The sequence below is a fragment of the Suillus subaureus genome (assembly GCF_016647635.1).
Source record: "Suillus subaureus strain MN1 chromosome Unknown BJ212scaffold_13, whole genome shotgun sequence".
NCBI classification, from domain to species: Eukaryota; Fungi; Basidiomycota; class Agaricomycetes; order Boletales; family Suillaceae; genus Suillus; species Suillus subaureus.
In genome coordinates this window covers 475,954-501,194 of record NW_024538569.1, presented here as the reverse complement: position 1 = coordinate 501,194, position 25,241 = coordinate 475,954, and the positions used below count along the sequence as shown (strand labels likewise).

General features: G+C 44.3%; 7 protein-coding genes across 7 annotated transcripts; all 7 read left to right on the top strand.

Annotated features, from left to right (window-relative positions):
• Positions 1-286: 286 nt before the first annotated feature.
• On the top strand, positions 287-933 carry BJ212DRAFT_1270313 (uncharacterized protein; the record flags this gene model as incomplete). The annotated part of the gene is made up of 2 exons (XM_041330884.1): positions 287-720; positions 765-933. Coding segments are annotated over 2 exons (603 nt in total), but the record flags the coding sequence as incomplete, so codon positions are not given.
• Positions 934-2,130: 1,197 nt separating this feature from the next.
• On the top strand, positions 2,131-2,695 carry BJ212DRAFT_1270344 (P-loop containing nucleoside triphosphate hydrolase protein; the record flags this gene model as incomplete). The annotated part of the gene is made up of 3 exons (XM_041330886.1): positions 2,131-2,184; positions 2,244-2,423; positions 2,477-2,695. Coding segments are annotated over 3 exons (453 nt in total), but the record flags the coding sequence as incomplete, so codon positions are not given.
• Positions 2,696-9,698: 7,003 nt separating this feature from the next.
• On the top strand, positions 9,699-9,905 carry BJ212DRAFT_1270219 (uncharacterized protein; the record flags this gene model as incomplete). Its single annotated transcript, XM_041330866.1, has 1 exon — positions 9,699-9,905. A coding segment is annotated over one exon (207 nt), but the record flags the coding sequence as incomplete, so codon positions are not given.
• A 1,355-nt stretch (positions 9,906-11,260) lies between these two features.
• On the top strand, positions 11,261-13,227 carry BJ212DRAFT_1299137 (uncharacterized protein; the record flags this gene model as incomplete). The annotated part of the gene is made up of 12 exons (XM_041332812.1): positions 11,261-11,278; positions 11,329-11,552; positions 11,703-11,784; positions 11,841-12,136; positions 12,192-12,201; positions 12,258-12,284; positions 12,354-12,378; positions 12,444-12,471; positions 12,545-12,558; positions 12,717-12,900; positions 12,954-13,083; positions 13,138-13,227. 12 exons carry the CDS (start codon positions 11,261-11,263, stop codon positions 13,225-13,227), a joined length of 1,128 nt encoding a protein of 375 aa, XP_041193840.1.
• An 874-nt stretch (positions 13,228-14,101) lies between these two features.
• On the top strand, positions 14,102-16,127 carry BJ212DRAFT_1299136 (uncharacterized protein; the record flags this gene model as incomplete). The annotated part of the gene is made up of 6 exons (XM_041332811.1): positions 14,102-14,129; positions 14,167-14,185; positions 14,210-14,337; positions 14,562-15,159; positions 15,213-15,441; positions 15,690-16,127. The coding sequence occupies 6 exons, from the start codon at positions 14,102-14,104 to the stop codon at positions 16,125-16,127; spliced, it is 1,440 nt and encodes a 479-aa protein (XP_041193839.1).
• Positions 16,128-16,959: 832 nt separating this feature from the next.
• Positions 16,960-17,512, top strand: BJ212DRAFT_1299135 (uncharacterized protein; the record flags this gene model as incomplete). Its single annotated transcript, XM_041332810.1, has 3 exons — positions 16,960-17,218; positions 17,276-17,334; positions 17,396-17,512. The coding sequence occupies 3 exons, from the start codon at positions 16,960-16,962 to the stop codon at positions 17,510-17,512; spliced, it is 435 nt and encodes a 144-aa protein (XP_041193838.1).
• A 6,371-nt stretch (positions 17,513-23,883) lies between these two features.
• On the top strand, positions 23,884-24,375 carry BJ212DRAFT_1270016 (kinase-like domain-containing protein; the record flags this gene model as incomplete). Its single annotated transcript, XM_041330850.1, has 2 exons — positions 23,884-24,078; positions 24,133-24,375. Coding segments are annotated over 2 exons (438 nt in total), but the record flags the coding sequence as incomplete, so codon positions are not given.
• Positions 24,376-25,241: the final 866 nt, after the last annotated feature.

Below are 25,241 nucleotides of genomic sequence, written 5' to 3'. Positions count from 1 at the left end.
GAGGGACTCACTAAGATCCTCATTCATTATGGGGACAAGGAATCCCTTAAGAACCTAGCAGAGCAGTGGGAAACCCTTAGCGATATACTTAAAGCCTTAGGTATAGATCACAAGGGCCAGAACCAGTTGCATAGGTCAACCCAGCACCACACTCCCATCCACTTTCTAATGTATTCTTATAGGTTTACCCAAGCCGCTAAGGGATGCCCTTTGTTTCCTAGCATCAGAGAAGGATATTACTCTGCTGGCAGCCTTGATCCAGGAACAGCTTAAGCTCTGCGACCCTGATGCTGAGACCTCTGATTCTGTACCCAAACTCAACCTTGATGGCGAGGATGTTTATAATTTTGAATGGTCCAAAGGGGTGGAGGCATTCAATCATATGTCAAAGGATCACCTTTGGGCTCTCCTGGGGATTCCAGACCAGCATTTGCTGTTTTTCAACACCCTTCAAGATCCCTATGGAAATCATGATCCATGGACCAAGGAGGGAGAGGACTGGTTCAAATATTCTGGAAGGGGAGAGCACCTAGCTCTCTGCTGGCATCAGCTGGTTGGGGTGGTCAAAATGGTCCAGAATGCTTTTTCTGGAAAGCCTATTTTACTTATGGACAAAGTGGGATTAGGAAAAACCATCCAAGTCATGGCTTTAATTGCCATACTGGCATTTTATCGTGAGTATTATACAACTAATGGATGCTTTCCAGGAAAAATAGGCAAGTCCCTCCCCTTACCCTTTGAGACTCAAAGCTAACCTACTTCAGAATAGCTGGAAAGCAATGGAGGGGCGACACCCTCAATATTCCAGATCTTTCCATCATTTTGGTCATACTGGCAGCCTTAATCCATCAGTTCACTTCAGAATTGCATCAATACCTTCGGCAAGGAAGCTTTGATATCCTGCCTTACAATGGCATTTGGAGTAACAGTTGAGCCTTGTGGTGGAAGAATATTTGGACTATGCCCAAGCTGCCTGAAGGGTGATGGATCCTTATTATCCCTCCCAAAGTAAATGTCAATTTTCATTTCTAGTTAGCTGGCCTCTGATAGAGCTTTTCTTTGTACCCTAGGCATTAGAGTCTGACTTTGAACATGTTTTGGAGGGAAACCACCTCACCCCCACTCAGAGCCCTTGACAGAGGGCTAGCTACCCTGCTGAAGTCTCTACTATGGTGTATGGTTGGCATTTCTTGCTGGTGGGGGTGGACAAGGCCCAAAACCTCAGAAACATCAAAAAAAGTTATTGGGCCTTATTTGCCCTTCGCAAGAGATCCGAATCTATTGTTACCATGATGGCTACCCCGATCACCAATCGACTGATGGTAAGTGAAGCACCTTATTCTCAACGTCCTGCTCTAATTTTAATCTCAACTCCTGCCCCTTCATTCTGTAGGACATCTGGAATCTGGGAAGATGCCTTGGTATGGAAGCCTTTGGCAGCCCATATGATGGTGAGGCAGAAAAAATGGAGTGTGAACTCCGCAAGTCTGCGGCCAAAGATCAGGCAGTGTTTCAAATGAGGGGACAGGGACAAGACCATTATCATGGCAAACCTTAAGGGTGATACCCAAGTTCAAATTCCTAGTCTTTACTAAAACCAGATGCTGAAGTGGATCCACATCATTCATCAGCAATTTGCAGGCTTTGTGATTTATTGCTCTGTCTGGTCAGTTGACAACGTTAGCCTCCAAATCTCCAGCTTAGCTGCATTTGAGGACCATTCTCTCTTGGTACAGCTATATGACCAGGAGGTACAGAATCTTGACCTAATCACCCAAGAACTAGTAGAGAAGGGAGGTGCTTCTACAGCAGCAAAGTTTGCTGGTGGCTCAGTACCTTTGTCTACCTTTCTTATAGTGGCCTCTGCTGATATAATGTCTCAAGGATTTTTACATCTGAGTGCATAAAGCTTTATTACACCCTAGCTGCAACCCAGGACGCCTGTGGGCAGACCCCTCTACTTTGGAGGAGTGGAGGAGGGACCCTTCTTGAAAATTAGATACTCTGGTAGAAGTTATCTGATGGCACCTCAAGCTGGATGCCCAAGCTCCACTAAGAGTTGTGGAAGACAATCTCATACCTTTGGTCAATTCAGTGAATGAGACCAGCCTAGCAGGCGGTGCCCCCTGTGACAAAGTTCTGGTGTACTGCACCTTTCCATCTAGCTACCCCCAAATCATGAAGGTACTTCTGCTATCATTTTCCCCTTATGCTTCATTCAATGCTAATTTATTTAAACTCAGGTTCTCCAACTTCATGAGATCCAGGCATTGCAGATCCACGGCAAAATGACCATCCCCACTAGGATGAAAATCATCACTAAATTCAAAAATAGTGCAAGGGATGGGCCTAGGGTATTGATTGTCTCCAATGTAAGGCTAACTGGCCTAAATTTACCTTGTGCCAGTATATTAATAATCATTGTGAGTCTTCTTGATCTCCCCTGCCTTCAGTTTCTCATTTTTATTTCAGATAGGACTGCCTCTGGTCAGCCACAGAAGAAAGCCAGCTGATTGGGCAGATCTATTGCCCCTCCCAGCAGAAGACCGTCCATGTTTACCGACTTGTTGCTGCAAACACCCAAGATGTCTTTCTAAATAACCTCTTCTTTGACAAGGCTGCTGTGTTGAATGCCTTTATAGGTGCAATGCCTAGCTTAAGTGAGTTTTCCACTTTGGCTGGTATAAAAAATTGACAAGAAACACTGCATAGGGGCTATTTTCCAACAGGATGAGGGACTAGATGACAAGGCCTCTGAGATGGAGGAACTTCCTCCTAAGGAGCCCAAGGCCGTAGCCAAGACCAAAGCCAAGCCTAAGGGTAAGACCAAGAAGATGGCCTCTAGCAAGAGAGTAGATAAAGGCCGGAATGAGACTGTTGTTGGGAAGTTGGCCCCTGCCTCGGCAGTTGAGGGGTCATTAGTAGAGAAGTTTGCTGTCCCTTCCAGTTCTACTTCCCTAGGCCCAGGGGCTGCCTCTGATGCTGGGGAGGATAGCATAGGCATGGGATTAGAGGCAGGAGCTCAAGTGAGGGCTCATTCTTCTGTTCTGTCTTTCATAAAACTCAGAAATGCTAGGGGCCTGCCACCTCCTCAACTTCTGCACTCCCCTCTTGCAGGGTGACAGAAGAGATGAGAGAAGAGTCTGACTTAGTAGGTGAGGGGCCACTTCCACATTTGCACACTTCACCTCTCAAACAAGCAGCAGATTCTAGCCCAGATGTCAGGGTGCCAAAAGTACCCAAGTTGCAACAGGAGGATGATGTTGCTGCATTTCTGGCAAGGATAAGAGACTGGGGAGTGGGCTTTGGTGATGTTATCAGCCTCCTGGCAGCTCAATCTAGTAAGTGCCTCTCCTTTACTTTACACTTACCTTTGCTGATCCTATGACAGATCCACCCTCCCAGAATCCAGCCCCAGCCCTGTCTTCTTTTGTTCCAGGGTGGAGCAGGGCTGCACTGGTGGCCCCTGCTCCATTGAAACCTAAGTGAAGTTTGTAAGGAACATCACTGTGCTAGCTATGGAATTCCCCTTGTACTACTGGTTATGACCTTCCCTTTGTACCAATGTGCAATTTCAAAGCAGTCGATGGATTCCACTGTGAGGCAGCTGTCAGCTCAGCTGCCATATTAAATCAGCACCACTTACTATGGGGGCGTTGCATGAATATATGAATGTGCCTGTCCTCCGGTCCGACAATGGGCACTTGGGAGAGTCGGATAAGTGGGTCAAGCTCTTTGACATCATCCTGGAGAACCTCCCTCTCCTTTTCCTAGCAGATACAGTGGCTCAAAAAACTGTCCGCATTTTTTGATATTTTTCACTATCTATGATATTGTGTGAGAATGAACAAATGCCTCAAGTACATGCTTATACCACATTGTAGTATGGCTTGAGGGCTTTCATTTGAGCCCTACACCGTGGGAATCGGTGGAGATATGGATAGGCTTATAAAATGATGACTCATGTGGACAGTTTTTTGAGTGTATATTAAAACTATATAAATCATTATTTATGACACCACAAAAATCATGCCACTATTATATAAATTATGAAGTGGTGTCATTATGTTATTTTATGACTATATCTAACTATATAAACCAGAATATCTCATGTATCATAGTCATAATCACCATGAAAGCCATCTCCTCTGCTCAAAGAGATAATATCCTCTCTCTGTCTTATGCTGGCCTCTCTGCTTGCCAAATTTCCTCTAGAACTGGAGTATGCAAGTCCACTGTGGCCAAGTTTATTAAAGAAAGCCACCCAGACAAGGAAAACTCTTGTGGAGGACGTCCATCCAAGCTTACCTTTACTGACAAAAGGGCTATTATCCAACATATCACTACAGGAAAGGCTGATAATGCTATCCAAGCCACCCATTATATCAATTCCACCATCACTACCCCTGTCTCTTCACAAACTGTGAGAAATGTTCTCAAGGCAGTAACAAAGAAGAAAAAGCCTCTTCTCTCCATCAAACATAGGCAGAGAAGACTAGCCTTTGCCTTAGCTCATCAACACTGGACTGTAGAGGACTGGAAGCATGTTATATGGTCAGATGAGACCAAAATCAATAGGATTGGGTCAGATGGGAAGGTATATGTATGGAAAAAGAAGGGAGATGGCCTAACAGACAGAGAGGTTAATGGGACTGTCAAGTTTGGAGGAGGTTCTTTAATGGTATGGGGCTGTATGGGATGGAATGGTGTGGGAATGCTTGCTGAGGTTGAGGGGAAGATGAATGCTGAGCAGTATGTGGACATTTTAAATGACCACTTGCTGCCTAGCTTGGCAGAATCAGGGATTAATGAAGAAGATATCATTTTCCAACAGGATAATGATCCCAAGCACACATCCAGAAGAGCTAAGGAATGGTTTGAAGAACATAACATCAATGTTCTTGACTGGCCAGCACAGTCTCCTGATGTCAATGTCATTGAACATCTCTGGGGAACACTCAAGAAAAAGCTTCAAGCCTATGAAAACCCCCCTAAAGGAGTATGGGAGCTTTGGGAGAGAGTAGCAGTGGAATGGGGGAAGATCACAGCTGAGGATTGCCAGAAATTAATTGAGAGTATGCCTAGGAGGATAGAGGCAGTAATTAAAGCCAAGGGAGGTCATACAAAATACTAGAATACCTGGTTATTATTGTAAAATACTTGAGTCAAAAAACTGTCTGCATGAGTCACCATTTTGTGAGCCTTATATCTCCACCATATCTCCACCGATTCCCACGGTGTAGGGCTCAAATGAAAGCCCTCAAGCCATACTACAATGTGGTATAACCATGTCCTTGAGCCATTTGTTCATTCTCACACAATATCATAGATAGTGAAAAATGTCAAAACATGCGGACAGTTTTTTGAGCCACTGTATCAACCTTGAAGCATTATACAATTAGGACTAGCTTGCCAGATCATGGCAGCAGAATACTAACCTTCCACATCTTGAGATGACTAACAGCAACAACATCGAACTCCTCCTTATTCTGTTCTTTGATAGCCCTTCTCAAGTCACTGACAGTGTCCATCAGTATAATCTTGACTGAGAACATATAGGCAGGGTTGTCTAAGACTAAGCAGTTGAGATTGATAGGCAGATAGTCAGCTAGCGAACCATGTGTTAATCGGACTGCAATCAGTAAGTATGAAAGATAATTCACCACCAGTTGGTGGTTGCACAATGACATGAAATGAATGTGAATGTGTAGTGTACTTTCTGGAGTATTATTGGGATTCATAGCACTGAGATGGGTTGCTGCTTGATGAAATCGATGTCTTTTTCTAGTATGTACTTCTACTGTAGTCTGAGGAGAAGAATGATGGTTCCTGGAATGACTTGCATATCTGCATCATCCATCAAACTATCCAAGGTCATCATGTAAGTTGGCCGAGAGTTGTAGGCATGCACCAGTTATCAAATGATTGAATGGTCAATATGATGTCTATTGTAATTTTCACACTAGAGATCACAGTAGAGTTAAACGTCAATGTTTCAACACTCGATGGTGCTGGTGGTAGGACAAAATCATTGTGTATGACTAATATCACATCATTCGAACTTCTACAACTACTTCCAGGTCCAGAAGTCTTCTGCGACTTCTGCGACATATAAGACTTGTGCTAAGATGATACTGGCTAACAAACTTTTATATGTTGGTCAAATAGATTCTTTGTACACTGAGGCATCATATATTAGCCAGGGTGGAAGTTTAAACTGATGAACATAGGCAGATGATTAGTCTGAATTACAGACTAGTGATCTGGTCAAACTTCAATGTTTGATATGTTAAAGCATTGTCAAAGTAGTTGAGAACCATTGGTTTGGGTAGTCACACAATGTCACATCTGCTGAAACAAACTCCACTTGGTTCACGGGCCTCATGGCATTCGTTAATGACTAGTATCACTGGTTATCATAATCAAGTAGATTTAGAAGTTGTGAACTACTTCAGCAACTTATAAGACATGGATTTGGAACAAGTCTCCAAACAAAATTGAACACCATGGAATGATAATCCAGCATCCCCTATGAGAATACCTTTCTCAAAGCTTGAATTCCTCAACTAAGTGTACAAGAAGTGTATACAAGTAAAAATACATTCTGTTGCTAGATGTGTTGCATGGGTATAATGAGCGAAATATGTAAACCAAACAAAATGATGATGACCCTAGACTAATCCAAAGCCGCAAAAGATCTTGGATCGAACTGATTGATGTCGTAGCACAACAAGTCTGCCTGCCCTTCAGTTACAACCTTGGTATCTTTGGACAAGGTTGTTATATATTGGCCAAGTCTCAATATCCATTGACAATGGGTGGCAAACATGTGTGAATCCCGTTGCAAGGACTCCACACAGGTGGTTGCTTCGCATGTTGCCACTGCCCAATCTAATGTCAAAAGATGTGGCACTGATTGGAAAAATGCACAGATGAGGTCATATAGTTTGGGATTTCCCATGCTGATGATGTCACTGTAAGCAGATGGGGAATACAGCCAGGTAGTGAAAGATTCGATGGATTCTGTTATGTCATGCATGCTTTGCACTTCGAAGAATGTCGAACATAATCTGGCTGATTGCAAGTATGGTAAATATGAGATATGGTATACCAATCCAAAAATCTTGGAGTGAATCATTATCACAACCTTTTTGGGGTGCTCAAACCTCTTGCACCCTCTGCATGATGAGCACAAGGTAGGCTTGTTGATGTAAGTGGTATCGTCTTATGGTAGTGTCTGAGATAGAGGGAGGCATTGATGAGGTCAGCAGGTGCATAAATCTATGTGGGGTTCAAGGATTTGGAGTGAAGAAGACAGTGCATGGAAAGTGCAGACTCCAGCTTGGTCATTCATGTAATTTTGAAGGAGTATGACCTTGGTTTTGAGATCATGGGGTATCAAAAAGTAGTGTGAAGGGGTGTGTCAGGGCTTTGCAGTAGCAGGCGCTTCTTCTTCAGTGGTGATTCTCTGTCTGTGTAGGGGTGGTTTGGAGTAGGGGAGGGGCCTTGAATTGTAGGTTTGTCATGGATAACAGTTCCAGGGGAGGGCGTTTAGCCAACTAGAGTGTCTGCATATGGAGAATTGGTGTCTTCTGATACCCTTTTTTGTGGTGTGATGCTACGGCCAGGTGCATCATCATGAAGGGCTGTGGTCTTTGGACTTGTCAGTGTGGTATGGAGGCAGGAGGGGTCAACTTACTTGAACATGGGTGAATATATGTGTGTAGAGATCAGCAGGGTAGGCCGACAAATGTGCTGGCCACAGAGGGGCAGGAGTACCCTTTCTTGGGCACAGATTTGGCAGGCAGTAGGGATCCTGTAAGGTGGTTTGGTGAAGGGTTGAGGACTGAGGCAGAGGTTAGTCACCTATAAGATTGATCTTCAAAGAAGAGTCCTCATTGTGTATGGAGTGGTGTCTGTGCATTTCACTGGACTGCTTGCCACAGAAAACACAGCATTCGGCTGTGAGGAATGTGATGGGTTTACCAAGGGTGGTTATGAGGTGAAACAGCTTGAAGAAGTTCCTGTATTCATCGGAGGTTAACATGTGATGGGCTTCGTCAATGAAGACATGGATAAGACTGTGTTTCATTGACTGTGTCCAATGAAAAATGCAGCAGCATTATAGGCAGCATATTACACGACCCAGGATGTGTCAAGAGCTCAGGAGCTTGTGGTGGGTTGGAATAGTGAAGAGAGGTTAAACCATGCTGTCTGATGGGCAGCCAAGCATATGACAGAGGTGAGACACATAGCAAACATGAGCTCAAAGCCCTTGGATGCTAGTTTATTGCTGCATTCACAAGGTGTCAAAACAAATCTTCTTCCAGCAAGGTCAGCAGCAATGAAGGTTGAGTCACATGGTTCTAGAATTGCCTTCGAAGAGCAATACAGTTGATCCTTGGCAGCTTTGGCTGAGACAAAGAATGACTACAACAATTATTCCTCTGCCCCACAAGGCGCTTAACAGCTGAGGAATCTGGGGTGATATAACAGTTGGTCACTCGAAGATAGAGAGGCTGGGCGATGGAATGGCAGAGAGGTCCTGAGATCTGTCCAGTATTTGATCAAGGCACTTAAGATCCAGCCTTGAAAATGGAGATGCTGGGCGATGCAGTTGCAAAGAGGTGATGGGATGCATGCAGTGTTTCATTCAGTGCTGTTATGTGTCTCTGCTTAGACTGCGCGGCATCTTAGGCCAGATGTAGATTTTTATCAGGAGAACAGGCTGTTACCAGGAGAGGAACATTCTTTATTAACTCTACTGCCTGCTCAAACCTATTTTGATGCTCATGTGTTCAGCACGGCTCTATATCATATTGAATGCACCACTCTCTATTGGAGTCAAACATCTATGCCCCCATAGATGTTTGACTCTGACAGATAGTTACACACTAATGAGTAATACAATAAGTGGCTCATTTCATCACAATGACCCCTATGGTACTAGGCTATGTACAGACCCTTTGAGCTTATGTAACACACAAAGTCCATCCCTACAAACAACCAATGTGTCCCAGCTTATGTAATATCACTCTCTTGCTCTTGATACCCACCATCCTTCAAATGCACTGCCATTGACAAGCTGCCCTGGCTGGGCACCTCACTCACCATCCACCTTTGTACCTTACATCCTTGCACCCCAGCACTGCCAAGAGCATGCCACCCTGTCTAAGAGTGCTTCATTGGAAAACTAATGTGCCATGATAGTCCCAATCTGTTGGATGTGCTTGCACATCCACCTAGTCCTTTGCCACCCAAGGATGTGGAGACACGTTTGGATGGATATCCTTGAGAACACCCTCTGCTAGCTCATACCTTTGGTTCACATGTGAACATCCAATTGGACACCCACTAGAGTGCAAAGCTAGGTCAAAGACATGATTGGACTGTCTGGCACTATTGTTCCATAAACACTCCCAAATGCTAAGCATGCCCCAGCATGAGGGATTCAATGCTGCAAGGACATCATGAATGCCTGGCCAAAGCAATGCATCCATTCCAACTAACACCTTCTGGTACATCAACCTGTTGTGCACAAATGCTGCACACATGGCACCCAACTGCAACGTGCAGCAAAGCCCCAAGACCATTCTGCATCACACCTACATATTTGGTGCTTCAGGCCCACCCCTGCAAGCGTTACCCTATCACCCCTATTTACCAGACTTTTGTAGGCATGGTGCATCTGCAGGACTGCCATAGTACTAGGCAATGTTCTATTCTGGCATCCTTTTGATGAGGAGAGGTACAACAATGTCATCAAGTGCTGTGCACTGCAGCCAGATTTGTATATCTTGGAGGATGGAGATGATACTGAGATTGGCTCTAGGGAGGTCAGCTTGTTGGGTGGCCAAAAAGCTCGGTTGTTAAGAACCATATTGCTCAAGGGGGAGAGAGATTGACTCAGAGGGGCTTGGCCTCAGCTCATACACTGTGCCCCTTACCTGAGTATGGGCCCTTCATTTTAGATGAGGTCTGATGATGGTCCAACAAAGTCTGGAGGACTTCCAGAGGCTGGCTACTCTGGTGGAGTGCTAGAGGACTTCTGGAGGAGTGTGGGAAATGCCCGGAGGAGCACAGGAGAGTTCCCACTACAAGGTAATACTTCTATAGGAAACAGGATGGAAGGATGGGAGGTCCAAAGGTCCAAAGGTCTGGAGGACAGGATGTCCAAGGGTTAGGAGGATGGAACATCCGGAGGTCCGGAAGGAATAGGGGCTACATTGGACAAAGTCCAATGTAGAAACAAGCAGGGGTAGACTACCCTAAGGTAGAGTCAAAGGGATAGGGATTGGACCTAAGTCTGGAAAGAGGGTAAGTGCTGGAAGGCGGAGCTCTGGCCTAGGGAATCAATCCATAGGCCTGATGAGTAGGACAGACTTAGGTGGACCAAAGTCCAAGAGAGGATTGGGCAAGTCTAAGTTGATATTCAAACTAAGGAACTACAGGAGTATCTACAGGGGTTATATACTGAACAATATCTGAGGGGATCAGTAAGCAAAGGAGCAAGGCTATGTATGAGCATGTGGAAACACATTAGTAAGCAAGATGGAACATAAGTAAATGAACTCGGAGATGAAGACTCATACAAGGATCAATAAGCAAGATGGAAGAAGAGGTAACTGAAAGCCAGAAAGGTAGAGATGCCTAAATGGGGATAGGTGCAGGACCTCGGACAGAGGGTGGGAATAGGTCCGGAGATCTGGGGATCCAGAAGATGAGGTGGATACAGGACCAGGGTATGAGAAGGTGGATAGAGTCTGGAATCCAAGACAAGGTGAAGTCCAGATGTCTTGCTGGATGGAGTATGCATAGGGTGGATGGGACAGGGGGGTATGGATCAGGCTAGCAGTGGAGATCCGATGGTCTGGAACTCAGGGGTAAATCCAGAGCATAGTCAATCCTGCTGAGGTGTGGAGCACAGTGGAAGGGGATCTGGGAATGAGCTGGATATGAAGTGGGGTCTGGATGTAGGCTTGGAAGGCGTGGGAATATGATGGAACATGGGTCCGGATTGTGGGATATGACATCAGTGAGGAATGTGTTTTAGATCTTTGTTCGGGATGCTCATGGTCTTCAGTGTTGCCCTTGCTCATGCTGTGTATGCTCACGTGAAGTATGTCCTATTGGATGATACATTGAGTGCTGTGGTGAATGCTACTATCTGTCTGTTCATATTTCACCCTTGTGCTTATATTGCGAATTGGATAGTCATACTGCCCGGTTCTTGTATGAGGGACTCTTCCACAGACCATTGATGGCAAACTGTATGGTGGTATGTTTGTCAATCATGATGGTACAACACAGCATTAAATCTATTTGTAGATCTTAGTCACTCACCATGTAGAACTTGTGTTCCCTGGCACTTATTACATTGTCTGCATGCTGGATGGTTGCATTGATGCCAAGGGTACTGTCAAAAATCTCTGTGTGCAGGGCATTCTGGACCACATTGTGCAGGATTCCACTGCGAAAGTCAAAGAAGAGGAGCCTGTAGCAGCCACCGAAATCCCTGTCAAAGCACAGGAAGATGACACTGAGGCAGAGATGTCTGCAGAATCAAAGAAAAAACCTTGAAAGCTTATCAAGGATGAGCACTGGGAGGCTAGGGGCGTCAAGTGGTCAATTTATAATGCATACTTGAAGGCATCATGAGGGTTTTGTTACATTTCTAGTGTTGCATGACTGACTACGGACAGGTCGTACTGGATGTGGTTTATGCTTGGGATTCTCATTGCTTGTTCACAGGGCTTAGGCGTTACTGAGAAGCTCTGGGTTTGGGTTAGTCAATACCCTCTTTTTCAATATCAGCATCTTATGTTTGTTATAGCAATGAGGTCAAGCATATGGCGATGGTGCCCTCGGTGTTGACCGAGAATGAGGCACTTATGAACAGCTATGTGCCCTACCATAACCATCGACACTACTCAAACAACTACTTCCATGCTAATACCTCTGGCTTCAACCCCATCACGCTGCCTGATGTTCACAAACACCCACTATTCTACACTGGTGTTTATGCGATGATTGGGTTCGCCACTGCAGCAGTCACTGCATTGTCAACTGCTATTCATTACAACAGAGCATTGAAGGCATCAAGGTCTACATTCTACAAGCTCTTGATGGGTGTCATGTGCGCCATGATGTGCTGGCATGATATCACTATGGCTGGCCTGCATGCTCAATAGGTTTGGAAAAGTGAGTCTGAAAGCACTGTAATTTTGGATCATCAACTCACGCATGGTAGCCTCTAGGATATTGAAACCATTGACACTAATCTTGTGAGCTCCTTATCAGCTGTTAACTCTTCATTGGCGATGTTTGTGGCTGCAATTCTTACTATCGTGTAGGTCACTGCTCACATCTCGATAAATCGTATGCTCATACATTGACTTCCTATTTTTTTTTCCCGATTTTTCTTATCCCTGTTGTGGCCATAGGTTTCTTCTACTGCCTCCTAGCTCGCAGGTATCTGAAGGCTGACAGAGATCTTTTTCATATGGAGTCTTAACTCATGATCACCTATTTTCTCTGGCCCTAGTGAGTTGCTCGAAGGTATTGTCACAGTTCGGGCTTTCTCTGCCGAACAGCACTTTTTGGACAACCTACATGATAAGATTGACATTACTACCAAGGTAGACTAAAATTCAGTCTTACTGTGTGATAACACTGATGGTTTCTGTGACAGATGTGATACAATCTCTGGATGGCAGATGAATGGCTCTTGTTGAACTTTGATGGGCTTGGTGGGTTGGCTGTGTTGACCACCACCCTCCTTGCACTATCAGGCTACATCTCAGTTGGTACCGCGGGTTTGTGTATCACAAGTGCTATGACCTTTACCACTAGTGCTTATTGGGCCTGTTGGTTTTGGACCACACTTGAGCTTGATTTAAAGTATGTGGGGATCATTTATGACATTCTTATGCTCATCCGTCTTGCCCTTTCAGCTCTGTCGAGCATGTTGTTGAATACCTTGATTTGCCACAAGAGCCTCCTGCTATCATCGAGTCTAGCCATCCTCCTGCCTATTGGCCTTCTAGCTCAACAAAGGAAGGGCTGTTAACTATCAAGGACCTGGTCATCAAATATTCCTTCCAGCTCCCTCCTCACTCAACTCATGTATGACTCCAGGCTGTGGAGTTTGATGCACCTTTGAATCTAATCCAGAAGGAGGATGGCATTTTCAGGATGATGTGCCTCAAGAGTAGGGATGTTTGCTGAGCTTGAAGCGGCTGCCAAGACCAAGAATGAATGTGATGAAGTAGATGAGTTTCCTTGATATGTGCAGATAGCAACCCTCACAGCTTTCTTGACAGCAACTGCATGTGGAGATGCAATATATTGCTTGAGAACAACATGAAAAGAGGGAACAGATTCCCACTCACCCTGGCGCCACTTGTTGAAAACATAGAAAGAATGTTCAAAGATAATGACAACAGCTAAACACTCAATGATAAGCAGGTTCGTTGTACAATGGCCTCAAAGCTCATCAGAAATGAGCTGAACATTGTTCTTCAAGAATCATGATCCAGAGGCCTGGCACATTCACAACATCAGAAAATGTGTACAATCTGTGACCAATTGGACATGCGACAAAGAGTAACCTAGACCGCATCCCTTCATGATGACTCCAATCAAGCTAGTCAAATCATGATAGAAAGTTGAATATTATCCACCTCTGTTGAAGATCAATACACTCACACTCTGCCAATGCATAAAATCTTTGCTCAGCATGGCTTGAAATCAAGGAAGGACGAAGAAATTGACTTCCTATTAATGGATGAGCAATGGCATCAGTGAACAACACTGGAAGATTAAAACACTCACAGTCTGTTATGTAAGGGATGGGCGATTTCAGTCATAAGCAAAGCGCAAACTTGACAGAAGATCAGCACACTGACCTTCTGTCAGTGCATGAGTAATGTCAGCAGTGAGCAAGGCTGCAGTGCTGAAGCTCGATTGGGGGTGAAGAGGCTCACAGTACTGTCACAGTCAATGTATCAATGATGTCATTGATCAGCAATGCTCACACTCTAAGATTCTGGGTTTGACATGATGCCAAGTACTAAGATCTAATGACTATTTTCATTCATACATGCCTACTCCATCAAGACCAGTGGTAGGTGATGCAGCATCTAAATATGACTTGTCACAATGCAGTTCAAGTCACAGTGAAAAGGTAATATAACTCTAGCCATATCAGGCTAAGTGAATTGATGGCCGCCCCACCTATCAGCAAAATGCATTTCCTTCTGAAGTCCCAAATGCTTCAGCCTAAAACTTCAACCACCTCTGCACCTCACATGTTACGAGTGGCAAGCTGTGGCAATAGTAGGTGAGCAATCCATGCCTTTCATTACTGCACCCATGCGATCTCTACTGGGACTTGCAGCTACCTGTTGAAGCTCTGAGTAGCATGGGCTGACCCTGGCCTGGCCAAAGGGCGCAGATGCATGGGCAGCCCAAGTCCTCTGCAGCTTTAGCAGCAGCTACTGCATACTCACCTGCCACCCCTGATCCCATGTACTCAGGCTCATGCACTACCTTAATTCTAGTCCATCAAACATGCTTGGGGCATGAGTTTTTGCCCTATGGGCTGCTGCCTATTGGACTCCCCATTAGGCCAGCAGCCAGCCACAGCTTTCTGCTCGCAGACTCCCTACAGGGTGAGCAACTGACTCTTGAAAGCAATGATGGCACCGTTCTACAGGAGGACATCAGTTCTCCCAACTGCAGCATCAATGATCTGGCACCTGCTGGCAGCCTCTGCATACCAACCAATCAAGGAAGTGAGGTGAAAGCTACATCCCCCTGCTTGCCATCTAGCCCTGCTGCAGAGTGGGCATTGGAGAGAGAGAGGGCCCATGCTGTCCAGCTAAACAGGAAGGCTGACTGCCACCGTGCTGCCCATGCAAAGCAGAGATATAAGGAGAGGGAGGGGCGTGGGCACCTACCATACAAATTGAATGTCCTTACCCTTAGAAAGCAGGTTGTGGCTGATGGCAATTATGTGTATGGATCTTTCAATCAAAAGGATTTCAAAGGCACAGAGGGGGGCTGGAAGGGTTCAAGGGCAGAGTTGGAAGAGCGGAGGCAGTATGAGCTGGATGAGCTCCTTAGAATGGGCTTTAAACTTGTTCAATGGGATGGCCAGTAGGTTCATTGGTGCAGTAATCTGTATGCAGATGTGATTACATTTCTAACAGGACCCCCATGCCAGTAATTGACAATGAAGGCTATATCATAGCAATGCTTGCTGGGCAGCCAAAGTCTGCCCCTGACTCATCTGCTAAGGGGAAAAAGGTCTACAGTGAAATCATAGAGGAGGTAACCTCCCTATTTGACCACCTTCAAGGCCTGCTGAAAGGGAAGCTACCTCGAAGGGGCCTCTACCATGCTGTGACAACAGGGATCTTGTATGGCAGAGGGCAGCAGGTGAGTCCGATGCTCAGCTTTGGATTTTATTGAACCCCACAACACATCAGCATCCCAAAAACCTTGCTGTACCCCTAATCTATAAATTAGCTATGAAATCGATTCTGGAAAGTGAGGGAATGAACAGAATAGTAGGCTTTCAGTGGGGTAGGCTGGCTGGCTCTACCACCTGATAGATGCTAACAGCCTCCCAGCCTCTTTCAAATTGTTTTTTCCTGAGATTCACAGAATCTACAAGAACTATTTAGACAGGCTCTACACAGAATGCCCAGATCAAAAGAGGCCATGGCAAAGTAGTAAAATGCCTGCCTGTACCTTTAACCTGGGTCCAGGCACTGCTACCTACCACAGATGCTGCACTGCTGGGCTGGTGCTTTGTCACAGCCCTAGGTCACTTCAATCATGTAAAGGGGGCACACATTGTTTTTTGGGAACTTGGCCTAGTGATTGAATTTCCTGCTGGATCCACGATTCTCATGCCCTCTGCAGCTATCACTCACTCTAATGCAAGTATCCAGGAGGGGGAGGTCAGATATTCATTCACCTCCTATGCAGCTGCTGGGCTGTTCTCCTGGGTATACAATGGCTTTTATTCTGATGCCAATATCAATATGACCCTACAGTATCCCAGGAGGAGAAGCAAGATCACGCAGAGGAAAGAGGGAGTTAATGGAAAGAGGCTTTGAAGCTATGGCCTCATCTGTATAGCATGTAATAGCAAGAACCAGGAATTAAAGCTGGAGACCTAGCAGTTGTAAATAGGTGTGCATAAACACCAGCTGTTAAATGTAATATGTACGCCTGCATGCTTCTGTTATGATCTGGACCTGGGTGTCAGATGAGTATCATGATAAAAGATCCATCAGTAGTAAATCTGTCAAAGATAATGACCCCTGACATGTATGTGATCTTTCATTCAAAAGGTGTTACTTATATATGGCATTGATCGTTCACCACCTGCAGACAAAGAAGGTACAAAAACATGTGCATGTGGGATATGACCCATAGTTCCATATCTACTAGCCATAAGTACTTCACCATGAGTCATAATCAGGGACATGGGTCAATAAGAATTTGTGCATACATGATAAGGCTCTACATGAATATAAAACCAAGCATACCCCCACAATGTAAATTCTATACGGCATTAGTGAAAAAATGGTGGCAGATATTTCATATTATGCATAACAATGCAATGACTTGAAGTTATATGCCAGGCCCGGGCCCTCTTTATGTCAGTCCAAACTCCATATATTTTCTTCACATTTTGTACAACATATAAACCTCTCCTAAATGTTGATAAGATAACCCTGATGTGTTAGCCAACAATGAATATAGTCTCAGGCACCTCATGTTGTTCAGACTTGGAATACCCGATTTGTACTTGTGCTTCACAAGGACTAGTACTGAACCCCAAGGCTATGCTATGTAGCAGTTACCTTGATGTTAGAGTCACCAAGCTTCTGATCAACACATGAAGGATCCATATCTGCTCTTCTACTGAAGCTCATTGTCGTCATGCTTGTCATTGTCACTATTGGAGTTGCTCATGTGTTCATACCCGAAAACCCAGTGTCCCTGGAATACCCTAATAGATGCCCATACACAGCAAGCCTTCTTCAACCTTATCACCATGTCCAACTCACTCCCACTGTAAACAATCTCTATGACCCTACCAATGCCCTCAATGACATCCCAGGTCTTCACTGGGCCCTCCATGAGTTCCTTCAATCTCACATGCACAAAAGCGATTCTGCAAGCAAAGCAATCCTGAAAAGTATGTACATTTGTCTTCATCATTTGCACAACAGAAACTGAGATTGTGTCACTGCAGACAGAGGCTGTACTTGCTTGGTTCAATGTGTGAAGGGTCTAATGTCTTTTGAAGATAAGGTTTGTGTATTGCTGCAGCTACTTTGTACTTATATGCTAATTTGTAATCTGGGCTTTTTAGGATCTCCTGGCTGCTATCAACCACACCAAGCATGGTATTGCTGTTGCTTCTGCACATTGCAAATGCCCTAACAGCTTCGCAGGTAGTCTTGCAGACCCAGTGAAAATCGTTCAGTGAATCAGAATCGTGGTGCCCTCAGGCTGTTACCATTCCGAGCTCCCCAAAGCTTAGTACTATCTGATTTCATGGTGCCCTGTTATGATATTCGGACCTGAATTTCCGAGTCTTGGTTCCTTCAAGCTTCAAAGAGTGCAAATTTGCAATGGCCTTCATATCTTTTATTGCATGATCAATCTAAAGTAATCATACAGCAATTTCAGTTACATGGATGCTGAATGCTCTGAATAACCCCTCATGACACTTTGTGATATACTTGCCACTCAGTGATCCCCACTTGATTCTTGATTGATTTGGTGCATGTTTGTATGGATTGGTTTTCACAGTATTGACGAATTCACTGATGTCACAAGGTCACCATGGCCCGGGGTTGTGGGGATGTTCTTGGGCGGATTCACGCTGCCAATGTTGAAGTTCTCGCAGTCATACATTTTGACTCAATGGTTTTAGAACAAGCATCATCATATGGCACTGGCACTACATGACGCTCCTGATGTGACATGTCTAAATGATCAGGCAAAACCAGATTGACATTATGACAGTCAGGGAGATTCCAGAAGCTTCAAGTTAAAGACAATGATAATAAAAGGTATCACATACTACTAGTACATGCTGGTGGACACAAAGCAGATCATGGGCATGATCCTTGTGATCTGCTGAGGAAACTTGAATATAAATGAAGTATCCTCAAGCCTCATCATCAGTGAATTGAAGAGTCCTTGATGTCATACCCCAGACTCCAAACCATCAGCAGGTGTACATGTAAGAGTCTTCATAAGTGCCACAAACCAAATATGTACAACATTATTTCAAACAGCACAACTATGTGTAAGGTGCTGGTTCCTGAGTGCTCGGAAGGAACCAGCACCACACATATGTCCAGCAGAGCAGCAAGCATGCCTAGTACTTCCTTTTTGACCTTTTTTCTTCACTACTCCATACAACCCGCTCGCTTGCTTTCACAGTAATTTCACTTGCTATCTCATTTTTGCCCACCTGCCTCTCCCATAAAATAATACAATTGAATCATATTAATTGCCTAATCTTTTATCTTCGTAGTTCATATTTGGATACCCATACAGAGTCCTTAGTACCAGCTAGTCACTACTACATGTCTTGTAGTCTATATACCAGTCGGTCATTCAGCCCACATGTTGAGTTTCCCACCCACCCAGTGGCAATCTCACCAGCATCCGAGCTGAGCTAACACTTGGCCCCAGCCCAACCACTGTTTGTCTGACCTCAGTACATTGCAATAGACGAGGCTGGATCAGACTCTACACACCCAGCTGACTGGCAAAACATGTAGTGGTGTGTGGTTTGCTGGTATTTGTCCCACCAACAAAACATTCCAGATATCCTAAGAGAAATGGGTGCATTCGAATATAACCTAAGTATTATTTGAAAATATATGGTGTACACAGGTAACATGATGGATAATCCTTTCTGAGACTTAACTTATCTTTGAAGTCACATGTCTTCATGTCATTATCAGGGCAGCTTCGTCATGGCAAGGGGCAAGATGATCCCCTTGCCTTGATCAATTTTCCAATGAAGAGCTGCCACTATGCGGTCACGTGTGTGGTCATTAGTGCGTTTGTATCTTTCAACACCATCCTTGCTGCACTGATTATCATCATGGATGATGGATCTTCAATCATTTGCAAACTCGTTCGCGACAACTTACAATCATAATCATAGTGTACAGAAGACTGGGAAGCTTCAAATACGCAAGGTAATATCTTGTTCCATTAGACCTGCGATCATGGCGCCGATTGCCCCTGCAGATCAGCATGCTAACTGCCCTTCTGCAAATCATCACATCTGATGGTGTTGAATTGCATGTCTATTCCTTCTGCAAATAGTTTCACTATGCTCATGATACTAACTACACAACAGGGCTGTTGGAGTCCAAGAGACCTGAGACAAGGAAGACAGACGGATCTGAGATAGGGACAGAGAGTGAATGAGAGGTACAGGCTCAAGCCTAACTTTTTGCTCTTCTAAGCAAATCTCTTCTCTGCGTGCTCTAGCTGAATCTCTATTTGACTGAAAAATCATGTGACCTGTTCATCATTTTAACCTCAAGTGCTGATGAACTAGCTCGTGTCAGCAAGCCTCAGCTTGAATCAGGTTTGCAGAGTGGAGGTGAGTTCCACTTTGTAATTGTCTATGTTGTCTTCTGACAGATGGCAGATGGATGTCAGTGGAACCCAGGTTTACCATGGACAGAGAACCTCGAAGCAAAGGTTCAGCTGGTGCTTTCTAATGTGTGGAATACTACATGTATATTCTCTTACTCAATAATGACGAACAAGTCAATAGGTCATGGAAAGCATGCCGATATCTTGCTCATCAAGATACTTTTTTTGCTCTGAGCCATTGTTGTTGGGGGTTGAAGGGCTCGCGAAAGTGAGAAACTGCTTGAAAGGGTGAGGTGTGTGTGTCTAGTGAAAATTTCAATGTCTGCTTGGAAAGATCACTTGCAAGAACCTGTGTATCTTGAAGGTGAGCATGATTTCACAGTCAGATTATCCCAGAGATCTTTAATGCCATGACAGATTATACTCTTGTGTTCTCCATGTGCTCTGATTCATGTGGTCTTCAGCTCTGCTAACTTGGCATCATGTCTATGCAATTTACCAAAATTGCCGCACCTTTAGTCTTCCAGTGGAGCAGTGTATCCATTATTTCACTGGGCTCTGTCAAGAATCATGTTGAGATAATGGGCATCAGGAGCAAGGTTTTGAGGCTGACTTTACTCGTGGTTGTTCAGGGTACTTGATGATCGAGAATCTTGGAAAATTTAACATACAGCCTACTGCTGACTGAATAACTATCTATCTATAAGACAGCAGGAACCCAGTATACCCCTATGATGTAAATTCTATACTGAGTTAGGTTGTTCGGTGGCATCGACAAAGTGCTAACCCCATAGAAAAGTTATCCCCTCATTCCAATACTGGTGACTCCAAGCTTCAGAAAACGTCAACATTGATCTCCACACCTTCAATTTCGATGACACCATTGGCAGTATCAGATGGAATCAGATGCATGTGTCAAAGAGCCTCGAACTAAAGAGCAGTCAGTATGTGTTTGAGTAATATAAATGTAAACTGACAATTTCTGTGGGTTTGTACTTGTTGAATATGTCCAGCATGGATTGCAAAGTGCCACTAAGGATGGTAGGGTCCTCAGTTCAGTTTAAGTATCATAATCATCACTTGGCAGGACATGCATGAGGAATGATGGTGAGCTTGCTGCAAAGGTCTGAAAGTCCCATTTTAGAGATGTCTTGATCGTCAAAGGTCGTCAGAAGTAAGTTGGTAAAATACATGATGGGGAAAGGAAAGGAAAAAGGAAGGAAAAACAAACACTGGAAAAAAGACAGAAATTGGACAGAAAGGAGAAACTTCCAGGTAAAACTCTTCTTCTGCTTCTTCTTTGAAATAATCTTGATCTGCAACTCATTGATGCTCTCCCTGGTGCTTCCACTAGCAGGAGGCGTAGACACACTCCCACCTGCAACACTACTTGCCATGCTCATGTCTTGCACACTCATCTCCCACCCCAACACACCAGGCTATTTCTGACCTTTATTGAGGAGACTGATCTTCCTCACCAGTCTCTGGATGCTATGTGTTGCAAGAGTTTCCCTTGGCTCAGGTGAACCTGCACATGAAGGCATAGTCACTGTTGCATTGAACGTTGCACTTGCCCCTTGCATGTGTGCAGATATGGCTGCACAATCAGGATGGCTGTGGATGAAAGGCAAGTTGGACATGGACGCTGTTGTTGGGAAATGATTGGGTGGTCATCTGTGATGGGGAATGACATAGGTGCATTGAATTTGGGTGGTAAGCATGCTGGGATGACTTCGGGTGAATTGACAACTATACACTCTTTGACTGCTAGGCTGTGTGTTTCAGAATTGAAAATAGTAGATGATTGGTCAGTGGATAGTCAAGACTGAAAAATGTACATTGGAAATGTGATGGCGGCAATTGACGCTTGCATTCTCTCATGGATCTATGTGTGAATGTCCATGGTGGACTGTTGTGAGGGAGAGCAGTTGGGAGTTAGAGGCAATGTAGCAGGGAACTGCAAGGAGACCGTCAAGTCAAGTACAAAGGAAACAAAGGAACAACATACATCCATGGGATCATGAATATCAGTATTCTGGAGGAACTGTTTGCTGTGAGTGTATTGTAGGTGATTGTATTAGCAGGTGAGCGCTGAGGGGTGAAAGATCTGATTGCCAGTGATATGAAAGGAAGTAGCACAGCCTGAGTACATTATTATCCTTGAGGGTTTGGTTGATGATAGAGCAACTTACTTCAGATTGTATTTTTAATTTCTTCCAGGGTCTTCAGGAGCTGAGTGACACTTCCTGCAGAGGATATTAGATCATAGAACATTGCTGTTCATGTGGATTTCACAGAGGGATTCAGACTGGAAGAAGAAGCAGGAATAATATCAGTGCTGTCCTGATGGTGGGTCACAGGGGGATCTGAATCAGATGATGTGTCTGTGGTCAACACTGTTGCAGGAGTTATCATGCTGTGCTACAGGCTCCTTCTCTCGAAAACAACACCATCCGCTGGTGGGTGTGATGCTTTGGCAAACACCATTTCATTGATGACATGACTTAAGTTGAGACACTTGAATATTGTGCTGCTACTTGGTATCGCACACATTGAATCACCATGGCCAGCTCTTGTTTATCCATGCATGCCATCTGGGATGTTATATGTTTATCTGGAGAAGCAAACAACAACCCTTTCTGTTTCCACAAAATTCAGATTGGTATGTCCTTAATCCATACCAATCATATCTACGCAGTGTTCATCAATTCTTGTGTTACTAGGTCGAGGGTGTTGCTGATGGTCTCTACTATTGTTTGTCCATTTATAACAAGTTGTCGTTTTTGTTATTGATGCCTATGCAGTTCACTCAAATAAAGTCATTCATGGAGACCTTCAACCTGTATGTATGGCTGTCTCTTTGTGGATATTGCACTTATTTGTAAGTCAGGCCAATGTGTTGATAGACAATTCAGGCAATCCATGTCTCACAGGTTTCGGTCTCGCAACAGTCATGGGAGACCCAGAGCTGCAATGGAACTCAACCACTGCAGCATGTGATTTCAATTCTCGATGGTGTGCACCTGAAGTCATTGGAGTAGAGTCTGATGAACCTGCACGACCAACTTTTGCCAGTGATATCTATTTTTTTTGGTAGCGTTATGCTCTTTGTGCGATCTATTTCATGTCACTGTGATGCTACCCTTGACTTTTTCCACTCAGATCATCTCAGGGAATATTCCATGGAAAGAGAAAAACTCGAATCACATTGCCATTGAGCTATCAAGAGGAGCTACTCCTTTGCATCCCGAGAACATGCCTAATGGTTCCTGGAGCTTGATCAAACACTGCTGGTCTCTGGACCCCACAAATCATCTGGAGACTGCACACATCCTTGATCAGTGCAGGATTGATGACTCACAGGTCTGGCAACCTGAGTATTTCATCAATGGCTAATTCTGATACATTGCCCCTAGCCATCCATTTCAGAACTAACAACTCTGTAGGGATCTTCACACTGAAACAAGAATTGATTGATTCAGTTTCTACATATTCTTCAGTTCCATTCCAAGATCACTGGCAAGTCAAATAGATCTTACAGGTCAGATCTTCAGTACAATAGGCAATTATGTCACTGGAGGGACATTTGGAAATGTTTATAGATGTGAATGGAGACAACTGTATGGCCCTACAGTCGAGGTCTGTTCAGTTGCATAAGTTGCTGATCAGCCTGTTGATTCTTGCACCCCAGATTGCAGTAAAAGCCTTGAGATTTCATACCTCAGAGCAGGACTTGAGAGTAGGTGTATTTTTCCTCTACTTTGAGTGCAGTTGCATATTAGTTTGCTAGAGATTTCAATGAGAATCCACAATATGGGCATGCCTCGTCCACAACAATATCATCACACTTGTTGGAATGACAGAGGGGTTTGGACCAACTACAGCACTTGTCTCCCTGTGGTTTCCAGATGGTAACCTACTTGATATGATTGTGGCACAGGGTGCTGGATTGAGCATCAGGTCCAAATTGCAACTGGTAAGCCACAGTTTAGCTATAATGAAATACCCATTGACATCGCTAGCTTCATGGTATAGCATCTGGGCTTGACTATCGTCTGTTCTTTTCATTGATGTCTAGTTTCAACTGATCAATTTGCTGTTAGTTCACCAGGTTCCTATGGTTCATGGAGACATCACAAGTGTGTGTGAGTTTATTCTTCCTGTAAAGTTGTACTCACAAGACTCCAGTCCAATGTTCTGGTAGATGTGAAGGACAGAGAATACAAGGCATGCCTTATGGATTTCGGGTTGTCAACTGTCCTAGGCAGGCTTCTAGATGACTCCGTAAATGAAGATTCAAAGATTCAGCATGGTGCAATCAGGTGGACTGCGCCTGAGTTGCTGACTACCCACAATTACCCCACTGATCTCAAACTGACCACAAAGCACAACATATATTCCTTTGGTTGTGTCATGTTCCATGTGAGTGTAAATACTGTAGGCCCACAAAATTCTATTTAATACATATATTTGCAGGTGTTATCCCTGGTCATTCCTTGGCATGATATTGATGACTACACAATCTTTCAAAAAATCCTTTGTGGAGAGGATATCTTGCATCCTGAAACATCTGATGCGACATCCAATATTACAGACACCTGCTGGGATCAGATTGAGCAGTGTTGGTTGGTTGATCCATCTACTCGTCCATCTGCCTTAATGGCCTTGGACTTTATAAAGAGTGAACTAGAGGTTTTGAAACAAGATGTAAGCACATGACTGGTCTCGTCACGCAGGAGTTGAGTTTCTGACTCTGATAGGATGTCCTTGTTGGCAGGGTGCGGGAAATTTATATGGTCATTTCAGAAATAGGTTTCAAACTTGTGCAAAAACCTCTTTTTGTGGGCCAGTACATATCATGGTGGGCGCATCCAGGAATGATATGAGCCAAGAATCAAAGAAATCGGTGGTTGGGTTGTGGAAATATGGTTGAAATACTGAACTTTCGGCCCCACCAACATATGTCACCATTATTGACCTCCAGATGGTCTGGGACCATCACCAATTGATTTCTATGCTTGAAAACCCCCAGGACAGTCCTTTACATTATCGGTATCAAGTTAAAATCATGTACAGCACAATATAGGAGGTAGGAGGGGGGAGGAGGACCTTGCATATCTCAAGAATGTGATTTTTTCTGGGAATTCTGGCTTGACCATTGTGTTCAGAGCGATCAAGAGCCCTCAGGAAAAATGCTGTTGGAGCACTGGCAAGTCATGGGAAGTCTGTAAAAATCGATCTTTGTGGGGGGTATGAGGCAAACTGACATATTTCAATCCAGACAGCCTCAAAATATTCCAGAACCATTACCAATCAATTCCTGTGATATAATAACCATAGGAGCACCCTTTTACATGCCGGTATTTACATAATATCAAGATATATGAGATGGTAGGGGGGAGGGGGACCTTGCATATCTCCAGAACCTGATTTTTACTGGTGAATCCAGCTTGACCATCGTGTTTAGAGGAATCAGGATCCCATGGGAAAAATGCTGTCAGAGCACTGGCAGGTCATGGGAAGTCTGTAAAAATCAATCTTTGTGGGGGGGCATGAGGTAAACCGACATGTTTCAATTCATACAG